General features: G+C 45.7%; 1 protein-coding gene across 1 annotated transcript in view; it reads left to right on the top strand.

The window, feature by feature from the left end:
* Positions 1-18,039, top strand: part of LOC138371600 (uncharacterized) — a 47,536-nt gene extending 29,497 nt beyond the window's left edge. Inside the window, exon 6 of the mRNA XM_069336513.1 lies at positions 17,911-18,039. Coding sequence (XP_069192614.1) covers positions 17,911-18,039 — 129 coding nt within the window. The remainder of the gene's footprint in view (positions 1-17,910) is intronic.
* The last annotated feature ends 4,812 nt before the right edge of the window (positions 18,040-22,851 follow it).

Below are 22,851 nucleotides of genomic sequence, written 5' to 3'. Positions count from 1 at the left end.
CGTAAAGAGTTGCTAAGGTATCTCGGGATGATAGGGTACTATCGTGGGTTCTGCAGGAATTTTTCCACGGTAGCGCATCCCCTGACCGAGCTACTCTCCAAGAATGTACGATGGAGATGGGGAGAGGCCTGCCAAGAGTCTTTTGAGAAGACCAAGAAATTGTTGACGGAGGCCCCGGTATTAATATCCCCAGATTTCTCAGCCGGATTCATCCTGTACGTAGACGCCAGCGACGTTGGGATAGGGGCCATGTTGGCTCAAGAGAGGAGTGAGGTACATAGGCCAGTAGCGTTCTACTCGAAGAAGTTTGTGAAATACCAGCGGGCCTATAGTACCGTTGAGAAGGAGGCATTGGCGCTAGTTATGGCCCTGAAGCACTTTGATGTGTACGTGGGAGGAGGGGCGAGACCTGTTCTGGTGTTCACAGATCACAACCCTCTCACCTTTTTGTACAAAATGAAGAACTCCAACCAACGTCTGACGAAGTGGGCGTTGTTACTGCAAGAGTACCGGCTGGACATTAAGCACATCAAGGGGAAGGACAACGTGGTTGCAGATGCCCTGTCCCGTATACACTAACCAGACATGACTCTTATTTTAAGGGGAGGGGTATGTGACGGTGTTCCCCCCCCCCCCTTATATTTCTCCCACGCCTGCAGTAAGAGTCATGTCCACTTTACCCAAGCGTTCTCTACGTCGCAGGCATCAGTTTGGTATATGTGGGAGAGTGGAGTGTTCTCGGAGTGCCGAGAAATTTATAAAACAATAGTATTCTGGCCTGTGGTTTAGGCCCTTTAGGAAGCCAAGATCGCGCTGGCTCTCCTGTTTCCCCGCCAAAACTGTGTGACGTCAGTGACACCGGATTGGTCACCGACAGCAATGTGGCACAGGGAGCCAATGAAAACCTCCCGTGGCGAATGTGACGTCACGAAGGAAGTGGGGTCCGGTCAGCGCGCCGCGTTGGCGCCATCAGTCTGACACGACATGTCAAGGAGGTTGGACGTGCGAAGATTGGTCCGGTCAGTTTGACAGTTGTTTCCCGCTCCCGTGGATTTTACGCGTCACCCGAAGTCTGCCAGTACTCTGTGAGGTCTTCCTTCGTTCATGTGTTGAACCAGAGAGGGAATCGACGGTTATTGAGCAACAAGTGCTCCAGGACAGGTACTGTGCAAGAAGAAGTGAAGTCTGTGCAGTGACGTATGCGACGTCTGAGGCAGTTCACCCGTTTGTGACGGCGTAGTGGCTGAACAGAGCATTTGTGTTGCTCACGTGTCCCCAGAAAGTGAGGTGATTTGATAAAATAACTCTGCCCAAGATTATCATCAAACTGCCGTCGGGATGATGGGCAAATAGCCACGACTACCATCATCTTTTGTATGGTCACTGTTGGTTGAGTGGTTAAGGTCTCCTGTACACAAGTTGCATAGTGCTCCTGGCAATATGGGTTCGAATCACTTCTGTGGTGTGGAGTTTTCAGTTGCACATATGCCTGGGGACCATTCAGGCTTGTTTGCATATATATATATATATATATATATATATATATATATATATATATATATATATATATATACATATATATATATATATATATATATATATATATATATATATATTGTGAAGGGAAAAGTTGGTGGTTGTGCAGTCTCTGTAATGTCAGTCACATAAAGCAAATAAAATTAAAGAAAGAAAAGTAAACTCTTAAGTTGTTTTCACTTTGAGGTAAACTGTAGGATAAAGCAGAGGGATAAAACATTTAGAAATACTTCACTTTGATAGAAAAAAAAGTTAAACAAATTACAAAAAATACGAAGGCTTGCCTCGAATACAAAGTGTGCAAAACAAAAAGATGAACAATAAAATTTATGTTACGTTAAGGTGCAAAGTAAAATATGGTGCAGGGATACTGTGAGCTAGTCTGACTAAATCACACCGAGACGTCACCCAGCCACTGACAGGGTGACGTTTGCTTCGCAATGGGGTCGTCTCGCCCCCCAATGAAGATGACGTTGTCGGCTGGTCTCGCGTTTACGGTGCCGGTGGACCATCCATTGGTTGGTGTCGCCCTGGTGGACGTGCTGCATGTGCAGCTGTCGGACCTGGTGGGCATCCAGCTGCTTCAGGGCCACCGCGCTGTGGTCAAGTTCCGCCTCCAGGCTGCCTTTCAGGCGTTTCTCGAGCGGTGTGAGGGGCGAGTTTACCCTCTCCGAGGGGCGTGTTTACCCTCTCCCTGATACTGCTGGCTCCGTTAAGGTGGTGAATCTTAGTGTCACCTTGACGTCTGTGGCGGTGCATGGTGCCCCCTTCGAATTTCAGGACGACTTATTAACCTCCTGTTTCGACCGATTTGGGACAGTGTTAAATATTCGTTGGAACAAGGTCGTTGCCGGGCACTGTGTTGGTATGCTTGACGGCTCCTGCACCCTGACGATGTCGTTGAAGTGTAGTGTACCGTCGTCGATGTCTGTTGGGTTACACGCTCCGCTGCCAGTACCGGGGTCAGCCGCACACCTGTGACCGGTGTAATCACGAGGGTCATCTGTCTGCAGCGTGCGACGTGGGAGCAACTGGTCGGGTGCATGTTCTTCGTGCGGAGGATTTTACGCCCCTGTTGCGTTCTGACGGTTCTGAGGACGGTGTGGGTGCTGTGCCTGAGGCGCCTGTCTGCTGCTCCGCCTGTTGAGGCGAATTCTACGGCCCGTGCTATACGTCAGGTGACTGCTGTGGCCCCTGGGGTTGTTGAGCCGGTGTGTGAAGGTGACGGGGCGTCGCCTGCACTGCGTGTAGTGAGGGGTGTCCCGGTTGAGGTCCATGTCCCGCCCCCGCCTGTGGATGTGGTACCGGCTCCCGGGGATGCGGGTTCTGCTGTTTTGGAGGGGGTGCTTCAGCATGGTGAGGTGCCTGCCGTGTCTGTGTGTGTTGACTGTAGTTCTGTTCTTTCCATCCCTTTGCAGAAGCGTGCGCGTCGGTGTTCTGAGACTGTTTCCGTGGATGATGTAGACAGTGTGTAATGATCTGGGGCTCAGATCATTGGTTCTCCCTTCTTCCCTCTTTTCCCTCTCTTTCTCCCCTCCTTTCCTTCTCCCTCTCCCCTCCTTCCTTCTCCCCTCCCCTTGGCCGTCATTCGTCTCCTCTCCTCTTCCCCCCCCCCCCTGTCGCCCATTTGTCAGGGTCAAGAGGTTGACCTGAGGGTAGGGTGGTCGTGGATACCTTGGCTTCTCCCACTCAACTTCCCCCACTCAGATATTTCCCTCTCTACTCAGTGTGTCTTGGGAGTGTATTAGGAACAGGGCCGCAAGCCCGTATCCTCGGGGCTGAGGGCAGCCATCAACATCGTGGTCGTAGTGCGGGTATTTAAGGTATAGTAGCACGTTGAGTTTCGTGCCCTCAATAAATATCCATTGTGCCTCTAGGGAAATAGAATAGGTGATGTGTTCAAATTGTCTTAATTTACATGTTTCATAAAATAAATTGTATAGCTTGTCCAGTGGTATTCACTTAACTCCCCTTTGATATATTTTGCTACTTTGTCATTTTTAGGTGTTGTATTGGAAGCCCCCAGGTTCTCCTAACAATTAATCGATACTAAAGTTGCCCTTGGATTCAAATAAGTAACGTAAATTACACAAACTAATTTTCCAAAATTTATTTCTGAAATTCATATTACCCGGAGTCCCATGGTTACTGATTCCTTGCCTTCCTGGGGGATCGGTGATTGACACATTCAGGTATGGTTGGTCGGGAAGGTGGTGGCAGTGTAAATGTGTTTTGTTATTGTTTTTTTTAACTAATAACCCTTGTCCTTGGTGTATCTTCCTCATTTAATATTCCTCTTACATACGTGGCAGTCCAGTGAGGGGTCATGCTGGACCGTAACAGTGTTAAGCTGGGGTATTGAGTGAAGAAAGACGGAGAATATCAATAGAGAGCGTATAGTACGATTATGAGAGATCACAAGATAACAGGATTAATACTGGGGAACATTGGGTTATTACAATAGAGGCCGCGGTTATTACGATAGGGTAAGCGGTCGTTACAATGTCATTGTAACGACCGCTTACCCTGTCGTAATAACCGCGGCCTCTATTGTAATAACCCAATGTTCCCCAGTATTAATCCTGTTATCTTGTGATCTCTCATAATCGTACTATACGCTCTCTATTGATATTCTCCGTCTTTCTTCACTCAATACCCCAGCTTAACACTGTTACGGTCCAGCATGACCCCTCACTGGACTGCCACGTATGTAAGAGGAATATTAAATGAGGAAGATACACCAAGGACAAGGGTTATTAGTTAAAAAAAACAATAACAAAACACATTTACACTGCCACCACCTTCCCGACCAACCATACCTGAATGTGTCAATCACCGATCCCCCAGGAAGGCAAGGAATCAGTAACCATGGGACTCCGGGTAATATGAATTTCAGAAATAAATTTTGGAAAATTAGTTTGTGTAATTTACGTTACTTATTTGAATCCAAGGGCAACTTTAGTATCGATTAATTGTTAGGAGAACCTGGGGGCTTCCAATACAACACCTAAAAATGACAAAGTAGCAAAATATATCAAAGGGGAGTTAAGTGAATACCACTGGACAAGCTATACAATTTATTTTATGAAACATGTAAATTAAGACAATTTGAACACATCACCTATTCTATTTCCCTAGAGGCACAATGGATATTTATTGAGGGCACGAAACTCAACGTGCTACTATACCTTAAATACCCGCACTACGACCACGATGTTGATGGCTGCCCTCAGCCCCGAGGATACGGGCTTGCGGCCCTGTTCCTAATACACTCCCAAGACACACTGAGTGGAGAGGGAAATATCTGAGTGGGGGAAGTTGAGTGGGAGAAGCCAAGGTATCCACGACCACCCTACCCTCAGGTCAACCTCTTGACCCTGACAAATGGGCGACAGGGGGGGGGGGGAAGAGGAGAGGAGACGAATGACGGCCAAGGGGAGGGGAGAAGGAAGGAGGGGAGAGGGAGAAGGAAAGGAGGGGAGAAAGAGAGGGAAAAGAGGGAAGAAGGGAGAACCAATGATCTGAGCCCCAGATCATTACAAGTGTGAGTGATGTGGCCTCTGTGGACTCTTCGGACGGTGCGGGTGTGGCCTGTGTGGATGTGAAGATGGTGACTGTGCCTGCAGAGGGGCCTGCTGGACGTGGTGTGATGCGGCCTGTCTCGAAGCGTTCGCGGCGGGCTCGGAGTGTGTCTCCCCTTCGTGGTGTGCCTTGGGAGGAGGTAGGGGAGTATGGTGCTCTGGCGCCCCCCGCCGAGGATGATGGTGCTGTGCGGGGCTCTGAAGTTGCTACCTGTGTCCCCCCCCTCCTGCATCACCTGCTGTTGGATCTCCACAGTGGAGGGTTGTCCCTGATGCTCGGGACCTCGTCGTGATGTTGCGGAAAGATGTGCGCCAGGGGGCCTCGGCTCCTGTGCCCTGTGGTGGGGTCGGTGCCGCGCCTGCATCCCCTGCTGTTCCCCCTCCTTCCTTGCTCCGGTCTGGGGCTTGCCTAGTCCCGTCTGCTGGGGTCGTGCCCTGTGAGCGTCCGGAGTTGGGCCCTTATCGGGACGCCCGGGTCCTTCCGATCCCGTACACCACGAGTGGTGTACACAGTGGTGTACACACACCACTGTGTGTACACCACGAGTGGTGTACACACAGTGTACACAGTGGACGAGCACCACGTGGTGCTCGTCCACTATCTGGGTATCGTCGGAGAAGGTGTTTGTTTATAGGGTGCCGGATAGGATGTCTCAGCCGAGGGCACAGCCTGATGGCCGGCTGCCCGCCGACCTGAGGGTAATTTGGGAAGCGTACTGCTTGCGCTTTCCTATACGCAAGTTTCCGGAGAAGTATTAGTTCCTGTCTTGCGCACACTGCTACGGCGTGCGTGGATCAGCTGCCGCCGTGACAACGACGCCCCGCCCCCCGGTGCGGGGTGTCTCCCTCTGACGTCCGCCTCTGTTTTGCTTGTCTTCCTCTTTTTCCGCCTCTGTTTTCGTCGCCACTCCTCTACGGCCCGTCACATCTACCGCTTTTGACTTTCTTCTCCTCCTAACCGTCAACGCATCTTACATCTGACCTGGTGCAGTCATCGGGAGGGTTAACCCTTCATGCAAACTGCACATATTCTCAAGAAGAAGAAGGAGAAGAAGGGGTGACGGGCAGTGGTGTATGGGGAGGAGACTGGTATAGTGTCTAGACGTCTGGAAGTAGTAGTTGTTGCTGCAGTACTTGAATATATAGACGTGGTAATGAGTAGAATAGGTGTTAATGGAGCAAGCCGAATCTCTTCCTAGAGATTTTACCGTGACTATATATATATTATATATATATATATATATATATATATATATATATATATATATATATATATATATATATATATATATATATATATATATATATATATATATATATAAAAATGTCGTACCTAGTAGCCAGAACGCACTTCTCAGCATACTATGCAAGGCCCGATTTGCCTAATAAACCAAGTTTTCATGAAATAATTGTTTTTCGACTACCTAACCTACCTAACCTAACTTTTTCGGCTACCTAACCGAACCTAACCTATAGAGATAGGTTAGGTTAGGTTAGGTAGGGTTGGTTAGGTTCGGTCATATATCTACGTTAATATTAATTCCAATAACAAAAAATTGACCTCATACATAATGAAATGGGTAGCTTTATCATTTCATGAGAAAAAAATTAGAGAAAATATATTAATTCAGGTAAATTTGGCTTATTAGGCAAATCGGGCCTTGCATAGTAGGCTCAGAAGTGCGTTCTGGCTACTAGGTACGACATATGTCTATCTATATATATATATATATATATATATATATATATATATATGACTGAAAACTCACACCCCAGAAGTGACTCGAACCCATACTCCCAGGAGCAACGCAACTGGTATCTACAGGACGCCTTAATCCGCTTGACCATCACGCCTGGACATAAGAAAGTGATAGCCGAAGCTATATGAACCACTTCCCCGCCGGCACTCGGATGGTAATCTTGGGCATAGCATTTTATCATATAACCTCATTCTTTGGGACACACGTGAGGAACACAAATGCGAACAAGCCTAAATGGTCCCCAGGACTATATGCGACTGAAAACTCACTCTCTCACCTCACTCTCACTCTGTTATGTCAAGAGACAAACTGATTCAACACTCCGTCCTCCAGCTCATTTACCTGATCCTTCAAAGTACTCAACTTCAAGGAGGGAATCGAAATTTCAGCAATAATATATAAATAAATAATATATAAATAAAAATGAAAATGTTCGTTTGTTCAAAATCGCTAATCTCCGAAAGTTCTCCACCGATTGCCTTGAAATTCTCACACAACGTTCCCTTCACATCCGAGCGGGTTTATATATACATACTATATAGATATCACGTCTGTGACGGGAAAAAACATGATTTGTTTTTAAAGCTGTGTTTTTTTCGGGTGTGAGGGAAATCTTCAAAACCTCTTTACCGATTGTTTTGAAATTTTGAGACAACATTCCATTGGAATAAGCGAGTGTTTCTATTTGCCTACTATATACATGCTTCACCTCTGACAGGAAAAAAACATGCGTTCCTTGAAAAACAGTGCAATCTGTAGGACGTAAGAGCAACACACGCTATAAGCTCTGAAAATTCTTCACCGATTGCTTTGAAATTCTGACACAACGTTCCATTCGAATACATGCATGGTTTTATACCTACTATTTAGATGCCACTCCTGTGACAGGTAAAAACATGCGTTTTTTTTTAAAGCGCCATCTGTTGCATGTAAGAACAACAACCGATGTTCAAAATATGTTATGATTCCATTTCAATGTTTCCAATGTATTGATAAATGGAATTTTCATAGACTTTGATTTATTTTCATTTTGATTTAATTTCCTTGCTTGACTTAGTGCTGGAATTCCAGTGTGTTGTTTACCATACCGCTCATTTCGTGGGTATAGCTTATTTTTCTTTTCTCATTGTTTTTCATTTCGTTTTTGAAACTTTTTCTTATTTTTCAGTGTAATTGGTGGTGAAATTGAGCTGTGTCGATTGATCTGCATTTGAATTGAAATATTTCGTTAGTATTTTTTGTTTTGTTTTGAAAACAAGAAAATGAACAACACGTTTATTTCACTGCTGCAAATATACAACAAACAGCTATGACTCCACTGGCTACAACGTTAACTGCTTTCTTCACATTATGTCAAAATGACGCGTTTGCGAAAACACTGCTGTATTCGGAAGTGCCTACGTATTGCACATGGAATGCCAGTAGAAAATCATTTGAACGACGCAAACGAGGAGAACGAGTCGACGGACAACCTGGCATATTCAAATAAACTAATATAGGCAGACTATACACCGTGCATCCCAATCAAGATGAATGCTTCTTTCTTCGCATGCTGGTGGTAAATGTGCGCGGTCCAACGTCTTTCCCGCCATTGAGATTTGTCAACGGCATAACACATGCCACTTTCCGTAGTGCATGTCAAGCTGGGAATTTATTGGAGAACGACCGACACTGGGATGTATGCATTAATGACGCGTCCAACACGTCACAACCAAATCAAATTCGTGTATTGTTTGCAATCATACTGACCACCGGATCTCCTTCATCTCCAACAGACTTATGGGAGAAATATAAATCGCACATGGCTGATGATATTATCCGTTGAATACGAAGAAAATTTATGTATGAACATGGATTTCACAGCAGAAATCTATAACGAGGCGTTGATAATGATTGAAGATTTTTGCTTAGAAATCGCAAAGTTCTAAATCAATTGGAAATGACATTACCGAATCGATCTCCTGCTGCTTCGTTCGATGTAAAATTGCGCCGTGAACAAATTTATAAAATGAGTGATCTGTTGTCGTATGTGCAATCAAATATTCCTAAGCTAACACTTGAGCGAAAAGGCATTTACAATCATATAATTCAAACTGTCAATAACGGGTTTGGAGAAATCGTTTGGAGAGAAATATACATATATATATATATATATATATATATATATATATATATAAGTCGTACCTAGTAGCCAGAATGCACTTCTGGACCTACTATGCAAGGCCCGATTTGCCTAATAAGCCAAGTTTTCTTGAATTATTATATTTTCTCTATTTTTTTTCTTATGAAATGATAAAGCTACGCATTTCATTGTGTATGAGGTAATTTTTTTTTTATTGAAGTTAAAATTAACGTTGATATATGACCGAACCTAACCAACCCTACCTAACCTAACCTAACCTATCTCTGTAGGTTAGGTTCGGTTAGGTAGCCGAAAAAGTTAGGTTAGGTTAGTTAGGTAGTCGAAAAACAATAAATTCATGAAAACTTGGCTTATTAGGCAAATTGAGCCTTGCATAGTAGGCTGAGATGTGCGTTCTGGCTACTAGGTACGACATACATATATATATATATACATATATATATATATATATATATATATATATATATATATATATATATATATATTAGTATATTTTGGTAGCAGTCTTTCCTGTAGACATATATTATTAAATATGACCGAAAAAGTAAGATTAATAATTCTAACACGAATTTTCTCAATCTTTCGTACATTACGCTTCACTGTTGGAGGTAAATCAAAAATCACTTCTCCAAAATTCATTTTTATTTCTAGTCTGACGCGACACGGGCGCGTTTCGTAAAACTTATTACATTTTCAAAGACTTCACAAATACACAACTGATTAGAACTTACGTCTCTCTGATATTATATCTACATTTGAGTGAGGTGGAAAGGGTGATGTGGCATTAACACAAGACAGAACAGGATATTAATAGGGTATTAAAAGTATCAACACAAGACAGAACAGAAACAATGGGTATTGAATAGAAGTGTTTGTAGAAAGCCTATTGGTCCATATTTCTTGATGCTTCTATATTGGAGCGGAGTCTTGAGGTGGGTAGAATATAGTTGTGCAATAATTGGCTGTTGATTGCTGGTGTTGACTTCTTGATGTGTAGTGCCTCGCAAACGTCAAGCCGCCTGCTATCGCTGTATCTATCGATGATTTCTGTGTTGTTTACTAGGATTTCTCTGGCGATGGTTTGGTTATGGGAAGAGATTATATGTTCCTTAATGGAGCCCTGTTGCTTATGCATCGTTAAACGCCTAGAAAGAGATGTTATTGTCTTGCCTATATACTGGGTTTTTTGGAGCTTACAGTCCCCAAGTGGGCATTTGAAGGCATAGACGACGTTAGTCTCTTTTAAAGCGTTCTGTTTTGTGTCTGGAGAGTTTCTCATGAGTAGGCTGGCCGTTTTTCTGGTTTTATAGTAAATTGTCAGTTGTATCCTCTGATTTTTGTCTGTAGGGATAACGTTTCTATTAACAATATCTTTCAGGACCCTTTCCTCCGTTTTATGAGCTGTGGAAAAGAAGTTCCTGTAAAATAGTCTAATAGGGGGTATAGGTGTTGTTAGTTTCTCTTCTCTGAAACCATTGGCTTCTCCAATGGTTTCATCGAAGACATCATAAGAAGGAAAGTGAAAAGCCATGCAACCTCTGAAGAGACAACTAACACAACACCTATACCCCCTATTAGACTATTTTACAGGAACTTCTTTTCCACAGCTCATAAAACGGAGGAAAGGGTCCTGAAAGATATTGTTAATAGAAACGTTATCCCTACAGACAAAAATCAGAGGATACAACTGACGATTTACTATAAAACCAGAAAAACGGCCAGCCTACTCATGAGAAACTCTCCAGACACAAAACAGAACGCTTTAAAAGAGACTAACGTCGTCTATGCCTTCAAATGCCCACTTGGGGACTGTAAGCTCCAAAAAACCCAGTATATAGGCAAGACAACAACATCTCTTTCTAGGCGTTTAACGATGCATAAGCAACTGGGCTCCATTAAGGAACATATAATCTCTTCCCATAACCAAACCATCGCCAGAGAAATCCTAGTAAACAACACAGAAATCATCGATAGATACAGCGATAGCAGGCGGCTTAACGTTTGCGAGGCACTACACATCAAGAAGTCAACACCAGCAATCAACAGCCAATTATTGCACAACTATATTCTACCCACCTCAAGACTCCGCTCCAATATAGAAGCATCAAGAAATATGGACCAATAGGCTTTCTACAAACACTTCTATTCAATACCCATTGTTTCTGTTCTGTCTTGTGTTGATACTTTTAATACCCTATTAATATCCTGTTCTGTCTTGTGTTAATGCCACATCACCCTTTCCACCTCACTCAAATGTAGATATAATATCAGAGAGACGTAAGTTCTAATCAGTTGTGTATTTGTGAAGTCTTTGAAAATGTAATAAGTTTTACGAAACGCGCCCGTGTCGCGTTAGACTAGAAATAAAAATGAATTTTGGAGAAGTGATTTTTGATTTACCTCCAACAGTGAAGCGTAATGTACGAAAGATTGAGAAAATTCGTGTTAGAATTATTAATCTTACTTTTTCGGTCATATTTAATAATATATATATATATATATATATATATATATATATATATATATATATATATATATATATATATATATATATATACATATATATATATACATATATATATTCACTAGGAAAGTTATGTTCCTGAAGAAGGCGGCAATTTTATGGGCCCAAACGAATAAGACCAAAACGTAGCCGAGACGTATTTCAATGTGTGTAAACAGCTTTAAATGAAACTAACTCGCCTAACTCCCTGATGAAAAGCTTAAGTTTGGGGGAAGAAAACATAGCAGGGCCTCGACGGTGCCAGAGGCTGAGGCACCATGAGAGTGCTACAATATGAAGACGGAGGCGCCGTGACAGTGTCCGGTGATAGTGCTAACATGTGTCCCCAGCCACACGATAAGAGACTGGGGACACTACGACAGTGCATTATGGAGGCGCCAGAGGAAAAGTTCCGGAAGGAGGGGAAAGAGAGATACTGAAGGAGAGCCAGGGGATTGGGATAAAGCAAAAGAGATTTGGAAGGGGGTGAGAGAGAGAGCGTGAGAGAGGTTAGAGGAAGGAGACTAGCACCAGGCAATAGCGGCGGTGTAGGCCATCAGCACTCTCGTCAAGTTGAGGCCCTTATCGATTATGAATCAATCTTCACGGCTGGAGACTGCCACGACGACGCCTCGTCTAAATTGGTCATTCCTCCAGCTATACATTATTGCCACCTGGCTTCAGTCCAGCCCTAACGGCGCGTAAATGATGCTTTTTACTTGTTGCATTTGTTTCGTGATCGTATGGAGAGGATTGAGGCAAAAGTTTTGGTTTTGATGGGAGACAAACATTTCCAAAAAGCTGTTGGGAATCAGTCTTGGGACGGTGAGTATCGCCTGTTGCCACACCATGCCGCTGCCACACCCTAGTACCCTTGGCCACTCCATCTGCCATACACACACTCTGGTACCCATGACAACACCTCTACATAGCCACACTCGGGTACCCATGACAACACCTCTACATAGCCACACTCGGGTACCCATGACAACACCTCTACATAGCCTCACCCCGGTACCCATGACAACACCTCTACATAGCCACACCCCGGTACCCATGACAACACCTCTACATAGCCACACCCCAGTAACCATGACAACACCTCTACATAGCCACACCCCGGTACCCATGACAACACCTCTCCATAGTCACACCCAGGTACCCATGACAACACCTCTACATAGCCACACCCCGGTAGCCATGACCGCAAATGAGTCGAGAAAATGTAAGGAAATGCTCGTACTCTATATACGAGTTGTCAATAAGAGGAATGAACTTAAGAGAAGTTGTGGAAGCCACCCACATTCACAATTTAAAGACAGGTTCGAAAAAAGTTTTGAACATTAGAATAGTGAAAGTTTAACGCAACGGGAACAGGGAGTAGTAGCGTAGAAATATCCTAAGCTACTGTATCCTTTTGAGGTGTATTTTATTGTCTCAATAAACGTACTTGAACTAAGAGATAGTAGGCGGAGCATAAAGAGGTAGAGCTCACTCCACGTAGTCACTATTAAGTACCCGGTAGACTAGACTCACCGCACACAGTACTAGTTTACTCGAAGAGACAAATATGGTGCAGATGACGAGTCACAATACCGTGGCTGAAGATATAATGACCAAACTACACATCAGACAATGGAGAAACGATGACAATTTGGTCTGTCCTGAATCAAGTCATGTAATCGACCTGATAATGGTCCAGGGCGGACCGAAACGTTGTCGTTTCTCCATTGTCTGATGTGTGGTTTGGTCATCAAAAAAGTATGGTGTATTAATTATTAAACCGTATTCAGTGTCCTCTTGCATAGGGAACGCAAATTCCAATATCACAATAAAGGAAAACTGTCTACGCTTAAATAAAATCGTGAAATTTATTCATGTTAAACTGACTTTATAACCACCATTGCTAGCTAATATTTCCACAATATTTTAATATTATTGTTTGAGATTCTGGCCAAAGAATTTAATATTGTTTGTTGTTGTTAATGTGAATGGCTTGCTCCTGAGAGGTCTGCGTGACAGCGCTCCGACCCCGGCTTGACGTGTAGTGAAGGTCGCCCACCACTGGGGAGGTACAGGCGCAAATTAATAATTTATTTAGTACACACTTAGGAAATTTGTGTGCTCTTGTGTTTGTACATTAAAGAATTTAATGTGCTGCTGCTGTGTTTTTGTGTTCGGTCGACCTGCCTGCCTGCCTGCTTTGTCGTGCCCCCTGCCTTGCTGAGCCTGTCAGCCTTGCCGTGCCCCCGTGCCTTACTGAGCCTGTCTGCCTTGTCGTACCCCGTGCCTTGCCTGCCGGCCTTGTTAGCCTGCACTGTGTGTCCAACCTGCCCTCTTGCCTATATATATCCCCTGATGTACAATACACTATACACCCCCAACACTAACGGCTGTACAAGAAAAGAACAAGGCACGAGGCCTTATAATCCACGAAGACATCAGTCGTTCATCAAAATAATTATGATAGTTTCCGTTTTTCCTTTAATCTTATAATTTGCATACAGACGTAACTATAACACTATCTTAAGCATTGATTAAGATCCCTATTCATTAAAGGGATCATTGTGTATACTGTTCTGGACGACTCGTGGTCATTAAGGGCATAATACTTTAAGATGTATCAAGACTTGGACAGATTATTGCTGATGGTTGAAAGCGCCGTGGAAGACATATTCGAATGGGTATTATACATTGAGGGATGACCTCGTTAACAGGTCGAGGGTTGTTGTACTTGCAGGAGTACAATGAACATCTTGGGGACGTTGTCTTGGGGCGTGGGAAGCTCTTGTTGTTCTCTTCTTGTACTTTGGCTCTTGCTTTATCTCTCTCTCTCTCTTGCTCTATTTACCTCTTTTTTAAATTCCTATCTGGGTCTTTCCTATTTTCTCCTTCTCTCACTCTCATCTCTCCTTCCTTTCCTCCCCTCCTTTCCCACTCCCATAACACCTCGGCTTTTCTCTCCCTCCCTCCTTTTTTCCAGATAAGTAGCACATCCTTTGTTCTGAACTTCTCTTTCTCTCTCCCTCCTCCTCCTCTCTCCCTCCCTTCCTCCCTCCCTTCCTCCCTCCCAAAGCCCTCCCTCCCTCTCTGTTCCTCCCTCCCTCTCTCATCCCTCTCCCGTCCCCGTGTATTCAGGTATCCGGAAGCAGCAGCAGAAGACGGCGGTGTCGGGGCTGCCACCAGTGTGTTTGTTGTTGTATTCGTCACCTTTTGACGTGATTGGCCTCGGACGTACACGTGACCTTCCTCCTGGTAGGGAGGGAGGGCGAGGGGGAATAGTGGCCTTGGGTGGCGAATGGTGGGGAAAAATGACGTGTCTTTTCATGTACTCAGATTTGCTTGTCCGAGACGCAGTTTTGCTTGTCCGAGACGCAGTTTTGCTTGTCCGGAACGCAGTTTTGCTTGCCCTGGACGCAGTTTTGCTTGTCCGGGACGCAGTTTTGCTTGTCCGGGAGGCAGTTTTGCTTGTCCGGGACGCAGTTTTGCTTGTCCGGGACGCAGTTTTACTGGTCCTGGACGCAGTTTTGCTTGCCCTGGACGCAGTTTTGCTTGTCCGGGACGCAGTTTTACTGGTCCTGGACGCAGTTTTGCTTGTCCGGGATGCAGTTTTGCTTGTCCGGGACGCAGTTTTGCTTGTCCGGGACGCAGTTTTGCTTGTCCGGGACGCAGTTTTACTGGTCCTGGACGCAGTTTTGCTTGTCCGGGACGCAGTTTTACTGGTCCTGGACGCAGTTTTGCTTGTCCGGGACGCAGGTATTGCGTGTCATCTGCTTGTGTTTTGGCTCTCATATTTATTACTACATGGTTTCTGTTTTTTTTAATCTCTTCCCAATGTCTTGTTCTTTGCCCATTTTTCCACCTTGTCTTTTTCTCCCCCGTGTGGTTAGTAGGTCACCTTCTCCAGGTTTCCATTGTATTGATGGATTCCGTATTGATCTGTCTTATTGATCTGCCTCATTGATCTGCCTTATTGATCTGCCTTATTAATCTGCCATATTGATCTTCCTTACTGACCTGTTTTATTGACTTGCCTTACTGATCTACCTTATTGATTTGTTTTACTAATCTTCTTATTGATCTGCCTAATTGATCTGCTTTATTAATCTGCCTTATTGACCTGCCTTATTGATCTTCCTCATTGATCTGCCTTATTGATCTTCCTTATTGATCTGCTTTATTGTTCTTCCTTGTTGATCTGCTTTATTAATCTGCCTTATTGACCTGCTTTATTGATCTTCCTCATTGATCTGCCTTATTGATCTTCCTTATTGATCTGCTTTATTGTTCTTCCTTGTTGATCTGCCTTATTGATCTGCCTTATTGATCTGCCTTATTGATCTGCCTTATTAATCTGTCTTATTGATCTTCCTTATTGATCTGCTTTATTGATCTTCCTTATTGATCTTCCTTATTAATCTGCCTTATTGATCTGCCTTTACTTACCTAGTTGTACTCGCCTAGTTGTGCTTGTGGGGGTTGAACTTTGGCTCTTTGGTCCCGCCTCTCAACTATCAATCAACTGGTAAACAGCTTTGTGTATGGGTCCTGGCACTTTATACGGTTGTTGGTGTTCTCACAAGGGGGGAAAAGTGCTCAGAGAACGCAGTCGACTATGTATTATGCGTTAATACATGTAACTGTCTCTTGTACGTGGGTCACTTATATATACTCTGGGAATTTTGGTTATGTATACTCTGATAATTTAGGAAGTTTTGTATATGCTGGGAATTTATGAAGTTATGTATACTCTGGGAATTTAGGAAGTTATGTATACTCTGGGAATCTAGGAAGTTATGTATACTCTAGGAATTTAAGTTTTGTATAGGAGGTTACGTATGCTCTAATAATTTTGCTTAATTAATACAACTCAACTCAGGTGGTTCAAGTGAGGTGCACATTCGCGAGCACATGTGAGTACGCACATATGTACCTGAGACCATGTACTCTGGGAATTGTGGAGAGGTGCTGACACCCGGTGTTCCTGGGGGTGGTGAGGGACGGTGTCATCTGCTCGGGGTGCAGGTGGGCTGTGTGTCATGCATGTCCAATAATATCAGCAGGATGTGGGCTCGACCGCGGCTTGGCCCGGTCGAGCCAGGCTTGGCCCGGTCGAGCCAGACTGGTACCACTCAAGTGCCGGTCAGGGCAGCACCTACAGTACATACTAATGTGACTGCAGGATCCAAATAAGTTCAGTAGAACTTCTGGTTTCAATTCTTTTTACAATGTCGTAGCTCAGTCGATAAAGGCGGCGTCAGGGATGTTCTCGGACGTAGGTTCGAATCCTCGTCACGGCCCTTTTGGATTTGTTCACATACTAATGTGTATTCAGTAGGTGGTTAGCTGGGTGGTATCGGGTGGCTGTCTTGCTGGGTGCTGACTTGGTCGGAATGGTACATAGTGCCTGACAGCTGAGTGCACAGCGCTTCGGATTCGCAGTCCTGAGGTTCCGGGGTCGATCCCCCGGTGGAGGCGAAAACAAATGGGCAGAGCCTGGTAGTTAGACAGCTGCTTCGGGCTGCTTCCTGGGGGTGTGTAGCACAAAGGGGGGGTAGAAATAGCCTAAGCTACTTTATCCCTTTGAGATGTATTTATTGCTTATCTCAATAAACATACTTGAACTTGAACATGTAACACAAACGAAGCCTGGTCAAGGACCGGGCCGCAGGGTCGTTAAGCCCCGAAATAATCTCAAGATAAAATAATGGTGTGTGTATAAGTATCCTCATGCTTACCTATCATCACATACCCATCATATCCGAGCCCTTGTGTTCCCGCGTGATGTTTCCCCGCAGTTAAATCCACGGTGAATCCGTGTCCTATTTCATTACTCAACTTGGGGCGCCCCCTCCCTGTCCAGCTCGTTGCTGCCGTGAGGGGGCATGGTGGGCGGCTGCGGGAGTGTGATGTTATTTGGGACGGTCCTCTGTCCTTTTGTAGCCTTGTGCTCCTGCTGCTGTCTTCTCTAATTGTGCTGGACAACTTTTCCTTTTCCTTCTGTTTCTTTTTTCTCCCCACTTCTCCTTTCTCATTGTCATTCCCTGCCGACCTTTTGCCTGTTTTGATTCTTCTTTTGGCCTTCTTTTATTTTGACGCTCGGGTGTTTGGGGAGGCATACTCTTGCACCCGTAGAGCTGTAGTACCCAACGTCTCGAACGAGGGGACCCTTTTATTGTCAATCCTCTTTTCGTCACTGAACCCGATCTCGACGGACTGACAGTTCTTAAGGTGGCGTTTGTGGGGCGTATACTCACGACACACCCCTCAAGGGCCCCGACATGATCGGCAACATGTCTCTTGTTGGGTGTCCTGCCTCTAATTGTGGCTCCATGGTGGGTTTGAGCGCACATTCGTGAATGAAAGTCTTTCCTCTTTTTATGTCAGATAATGTTTCCCTTGTACCTTCTCAGGCTTGTGGGGTGGGTGGCAGACAAAGTCCCCGACTCGAACTGTGTTGGAAGACCAGGCTCTGTAGCCCCCGCTGCATTGGATCCCGACCTTGCTCTTCCTTAGACCCTCTTGACTACTCCCCCTCAGCTCCCCTCCCTCCTCTGAGGTAGGGTCGAGTTCCCAGCCCCCAGTGGTGACCACCTTGTCCCCTGGCACAGCTCCGTCTCTCATTGTGACTACTTCGCCTTTTATTCCCTCTCACTCTGGCGGTTCTCAACGTCGTCCCCACCACAGCTACACTCGCACGATCCCTTCCCATACTAATATTTACAACGCCTTGTTTGGTCCCGCTACATGGGCTAAATACTTTGATCTCAACCATCTGGATTCTACTCCTCAGACGATTTCTCCCTCCATAAACACCTTGTTGATTCAGTAGATGCCTCTGTTACTTTTAACCCCTACCAGTTACGGTACGGGTGTCGTCGCTGTCTTTCTCAGGATGCAGCTACTCACTTAGTCGCTTTGTCCTGCATTGGGGAGACCCTTGTTCGGGTCTCCAAAAACGCTCAGTTAAATGCCAGTGTTGGTACTGTTCTCCTCCCACACCATGTTGCAACTGGTGTTAGGGACCTCAAAGACTGCCTTGAGGATATTAAACATATCCTCGAAGCCCAAGGCCATTCTGTCCTCCAGGTGGACACGTTTTCTCGACCCGCCGTTAGCTCCTTCGACTTGTAAAAATCACCTTTGATAGTTGGGCCCTTCTGCCCTCTATTATTCTTGCCGGTGCCAGATGCTCCATTCAGGAGTACATTCTCTCTCCTAGACTTTGCAATAAGTGTTGGAAGTTTGGGCACAGTGCCCTCAAGTGCACGAGTAATGTGTATCTATGCCCCATGTGTGGGGACGATGATCATTCTAAGTCTGAGTGCACTTCTCCCCAGGCTCGCTGCCTCAATTACGGTGAGACCCACCCTACCTTCTCACGCTCGTGTATACACTACAAACTCGAGGAAGCCGTCCTCAACTTGAAACACCGTGATCGTCTGACTTTTCCTGAAGCGAAATGCCAAGTTCATCGTCTCACCCCTTTCGCGGGTGTATAAAACGCTTGCGTGTTGCATTCTACCTCTCCTCGTCTTTCCCTCCTTCCTCAGTCTCACAACCGTTTCCGGGCTTTAGACCCGAATACACACTCCACCTCCTCCCCTATTCCTTTGCGTCATGTCCCGAAAGGTCTCCCTCCCGGTTCTCCATCTGGCGTTTCCCCCTTCCTACCCTGTCCACCATGTCTCCTATGTCTTCTTTCCCATCTCCCCCCACTCTTTCTTCCCAACCCTCCCCCCAGTCTCTTGACCCTCCACGCTGCCTATCTGTTCAGGCTGATGTCCATCATCCTCCCAGCAATCTTCTTGTTGTTCGCTCCTTGTCCTCTTCTCCTGCTGAGACCATTGAGTCTGTCGCCCGGTACATTGTTACTGGAATGCCTGTCTCTTCGAGTCAGAAACGTAAGCCTGGCTCCTCTCCTTCTTCCTCTCCAGCAGGTAAGAAGGCATCGCTTTCTCCCTCGCCCCCTCCCTCTGACTTTATCACTACGTTCCCTCCCATTTCAGTGGTTGGTCCCCCAATCCCAGATATGAAAGTTTCTTTCGCACCCGATTCCCTCTCGGTTGCTACCCTTGCTGAGGTGCACTCCCTGATTTCTAACCCCCTCCTCCTGCTGTCCTTGACTGCCCCTCTCAGTTGTCTCCTTCTCCTCCAGACCCGTCAGTCTGCCTCTGGTCTGTCCTCCCGCTCCCTTCCCTCCATGCTTACTAAGTTTACCCATGCCCCCTAACCCTGATTTTGCTGACCCTGCTCCTGATCCTGACCCTGATCATGAGATTCTTTAATAAACTGTGTTCATCCTTACCTTTGTTTCTTTATTGCTCTCTGTTACTGTCCTTTCTCTTTGATAATGTCTATTCTTCAGTGGAATATTCGTGGATTTTATGCCAACTTCCATGATCTCCAACTTCTAATTACACAGTTTACACCACTTTGTGTTTGTCTCCAGGAACCAATGCTTGGTGCTCGTCCTGGTCACTTTCCTGGTTATTCCTTTCTTTCTCCCCCCCCCCCCCCCCAGCTTTTGCTGAGGCCCATAACTCTAGTGCTCTCTTAATTCGTTCTGATATTCTTTTCGTCCCCCTACTTCTTTCGTCACCTATCCATTGTTCTGCTGCCCGTGTTTTTGTGGGTAAATGGTATACAGTCTGTTTCATTTATCTTCCCCCAAATGTCCTGCTTTCCTTTCCTGATCTTAAGCACCTCCTGGACTCCTTGCCAGAGCCGGTACTCCTTTTGGGTGATTTCAACTGTCGACATTTCCTCTGGGGTGATGTTCTGACAAACACCCGAGGCCGCCTTCTCGAACCGTTCGTCCTCGCTTCTTCTCTATCTCTTCTGAATTCTGGTGGGCCCACTCATGTGGACTCTCGGACTCGCACCCTTTCCTGTCTTGATCGTTCTCTCTGCTCGTCGTCCCTTTACTTAGATTTCACGTGGCAGGTTCTTGATGACCTCTATAATAGTGATCATTTCCCCATCCTCGTTTCCTTTTTCTTTTTCCACCCTTCCCTCTCCTTCCTTAGGTTGCAGTTTGCCAAGGCTGACTGCAACTTATTCACCCTCCGTGCTCTCTCTCTGACCTCTCCTCTCTACCTCTTCCTCGCGCCCTCCTCCTTTTTCATGACACTGTCATCGACGCTGCCCTCCGCTCTATTCCTCGCTCTACCTCCCGAGGCACGCGGAAGTGCATTCCCTGTTGGAATGCGGACTGTGCTCGGGCTGTCCGCTGTAAGCGTGCAGCCTGGAAGAAACACTGATGCCGGCAGACGGCTGATTCTTTTGTTTTGTTTCAGGAGGCTAGTGAGGTGGCCAGTAGGATCATCCGTACCGCTAAACGTCAGAGTTGGAAATCTTACGTTTCCACCATTACGTTCGATACTCCTTTGCCGCAGATCTGGAAGAAAATATGGAAGATTGCCGGTCAGTTCGTTTTAATGTCTCGCCGGTTATCCACCTCCATGGCAATCTTGTGGCGGACCCAGTGCAGGTCACGACCAAACTGGGTTCCCACTTTTCTACTGTTAGCTCTGGTTCTCATCTTCCTCAATCCTTCCTTCTTCGAAAGCCTGTTCTTGAATCTCATCCCTTAGATTTCCACACTCATCTCCGTCTTCCCTATAACGATCCTTTCTCTCTTTCTCAACTTCAGTCTGCCCTGGCCCTCTGCTGATCTACGGCAGCGGGCTCGGATGACGTTCATTGTGAGGTGCTTCGCCATCTCCCTCCGTGCATGTCTCAGTCTTTACCGAGTCTGTATAACTAAGTCTGGGAGTCGTCATCATCCCTGAGGAATGGCTCGATATCGTTGTACTCCCTATTCGAAAACCAGGATCTCTCGGTACTTCCCTTGCGGACTTCTGCTCTATTGCCCTCACGAGTTGTGTCTGCAAACTCTTTGAGCGTATGGTAAATGTCCGTCTGATGTGGTTCTTGGAACACCATCACCACCTCTCTCCTTCTCAATTTGATTTTCGCAAATGATGCAGCACAACTGATGTTCTGGTGAACTTGGAAGTCTATATTCGAACTGCTTTTGCTACGAAGACCACCGTTGTTGCTGTCCTTTTTGACCTGGAAAAGTCTTATTACACGGCTTGGAGATACCATATTCTGTCCCAACTTCGTTCTTTTAGCCTTCGTGGTAATGTCCCTCTCTTCCTTCAAAAGCTTTCTCTCTCGTCGTTCCATTCTAATTCAGGCTTGGTGCCACTCTCTCTACCTCTTTTCGGCAGTACGAAGGTGTGCCCCAAGGTACTATACTCATCACTACTCTTTTTCTGGTTGCCCTCAATGGTCTTCTTTTCTCCCTCTTTTCTGGCATCTTCTCCACTCTTTATGTTGATGATCTTACTCTTTACTGTCGAGGTGATGATTCACCTCTCCTTCAACGGCGGTTTCAACTTGCGATTGATGCCGTGTCATCTTGAGCCACCAATCATGGCTTCAAGTTCTCTACAACCATAACTTGTGCTATGACTTTTACTCGGAAGCGGGTCGTTCTTCGCCCCTCTTTGTTGCTTTATGGTCATCCCCGTGTGTACAAAGATTCCACAAAGCTTTTGGGGTTATTTTTTTGACACTCGTTTGTCCTGGTCGCCCCATATCTCTTACCTCCGAGTTGAATGCTCTAAGGCCCTTAACCTCCTTAAGGTTTTGTCCCATACTTCTTGGGGTGCGGATAGGTGCACGCTCCTCTATTTGCACTCCTCTCTCGTCCTGTCTAAACTCGATTATGGTTGCCCTTCATACTCTTCTGCTTCTCCTTCTACTATCTCCGTCTTGTTCCTTTGCGCCATACTGAGTTGCGCCTCGGCTCTGGTGTTTTTCGTTCCACTCCTACCCTCAGCTTTTATGCTGACACTGGCTTCCTCTCTCTCCAGGACCGCCGTGATCGCTACTGTATTCGCTATCTTGCGCTGTCTTTACAGCATCCTCGCTCTCGCCTCTGTCGTGCTTTGACTTTGATCCCTCCTGTGATTCCTGTTCCTCCTTATCACCTTCCTCTTTCTGTTCGTTTGTCTGGCTTACAAGATTCTCTTTCGGTTCGTCTTACCAATGTTTCTCCTTGTATTGTTTCATCCTTGCCCCCATTGAGGGTCCCCCTTCCCAAATTTTGTACTTCCCTGACCTGCATCACTAAAGCTTTTACCCCTCCTACGGTCCTGAAATGCCTTTTCCTTGAGCACTTTTCTTCACACTCCCTCTCCGTTTCCATCCTCACCGATGGGTCTAAGTCTGCTGAGAGTGTGGGCTACTCTGTTTTTTACCTGACCGTACTTATGTGTCTCGCCTCCCTGCAGAGGCTAGCATCTTCACAGCAAA

This window comes from Procambarus clarkii, chromosome 4 (genome assembly GCF_040958095.1).
Source record: "Procambarus clarkii isolate CNS0578487 chromosome 4, FALCON_Pclarkii_2.0, whole genome shotgun sequence".
Classification (NCBI taxonomy): Eukaryota; Metazoa; Arthropoda; class Malacostraca; order Decapoda; family Cambaridae; genus Procambarus; species Procambarus clarkii.
The sequence above is the reverse complement of the archived record's forward strand: the minus strand, read 5'-3'. Positions and strand labels throughout refer to the sequence as shown.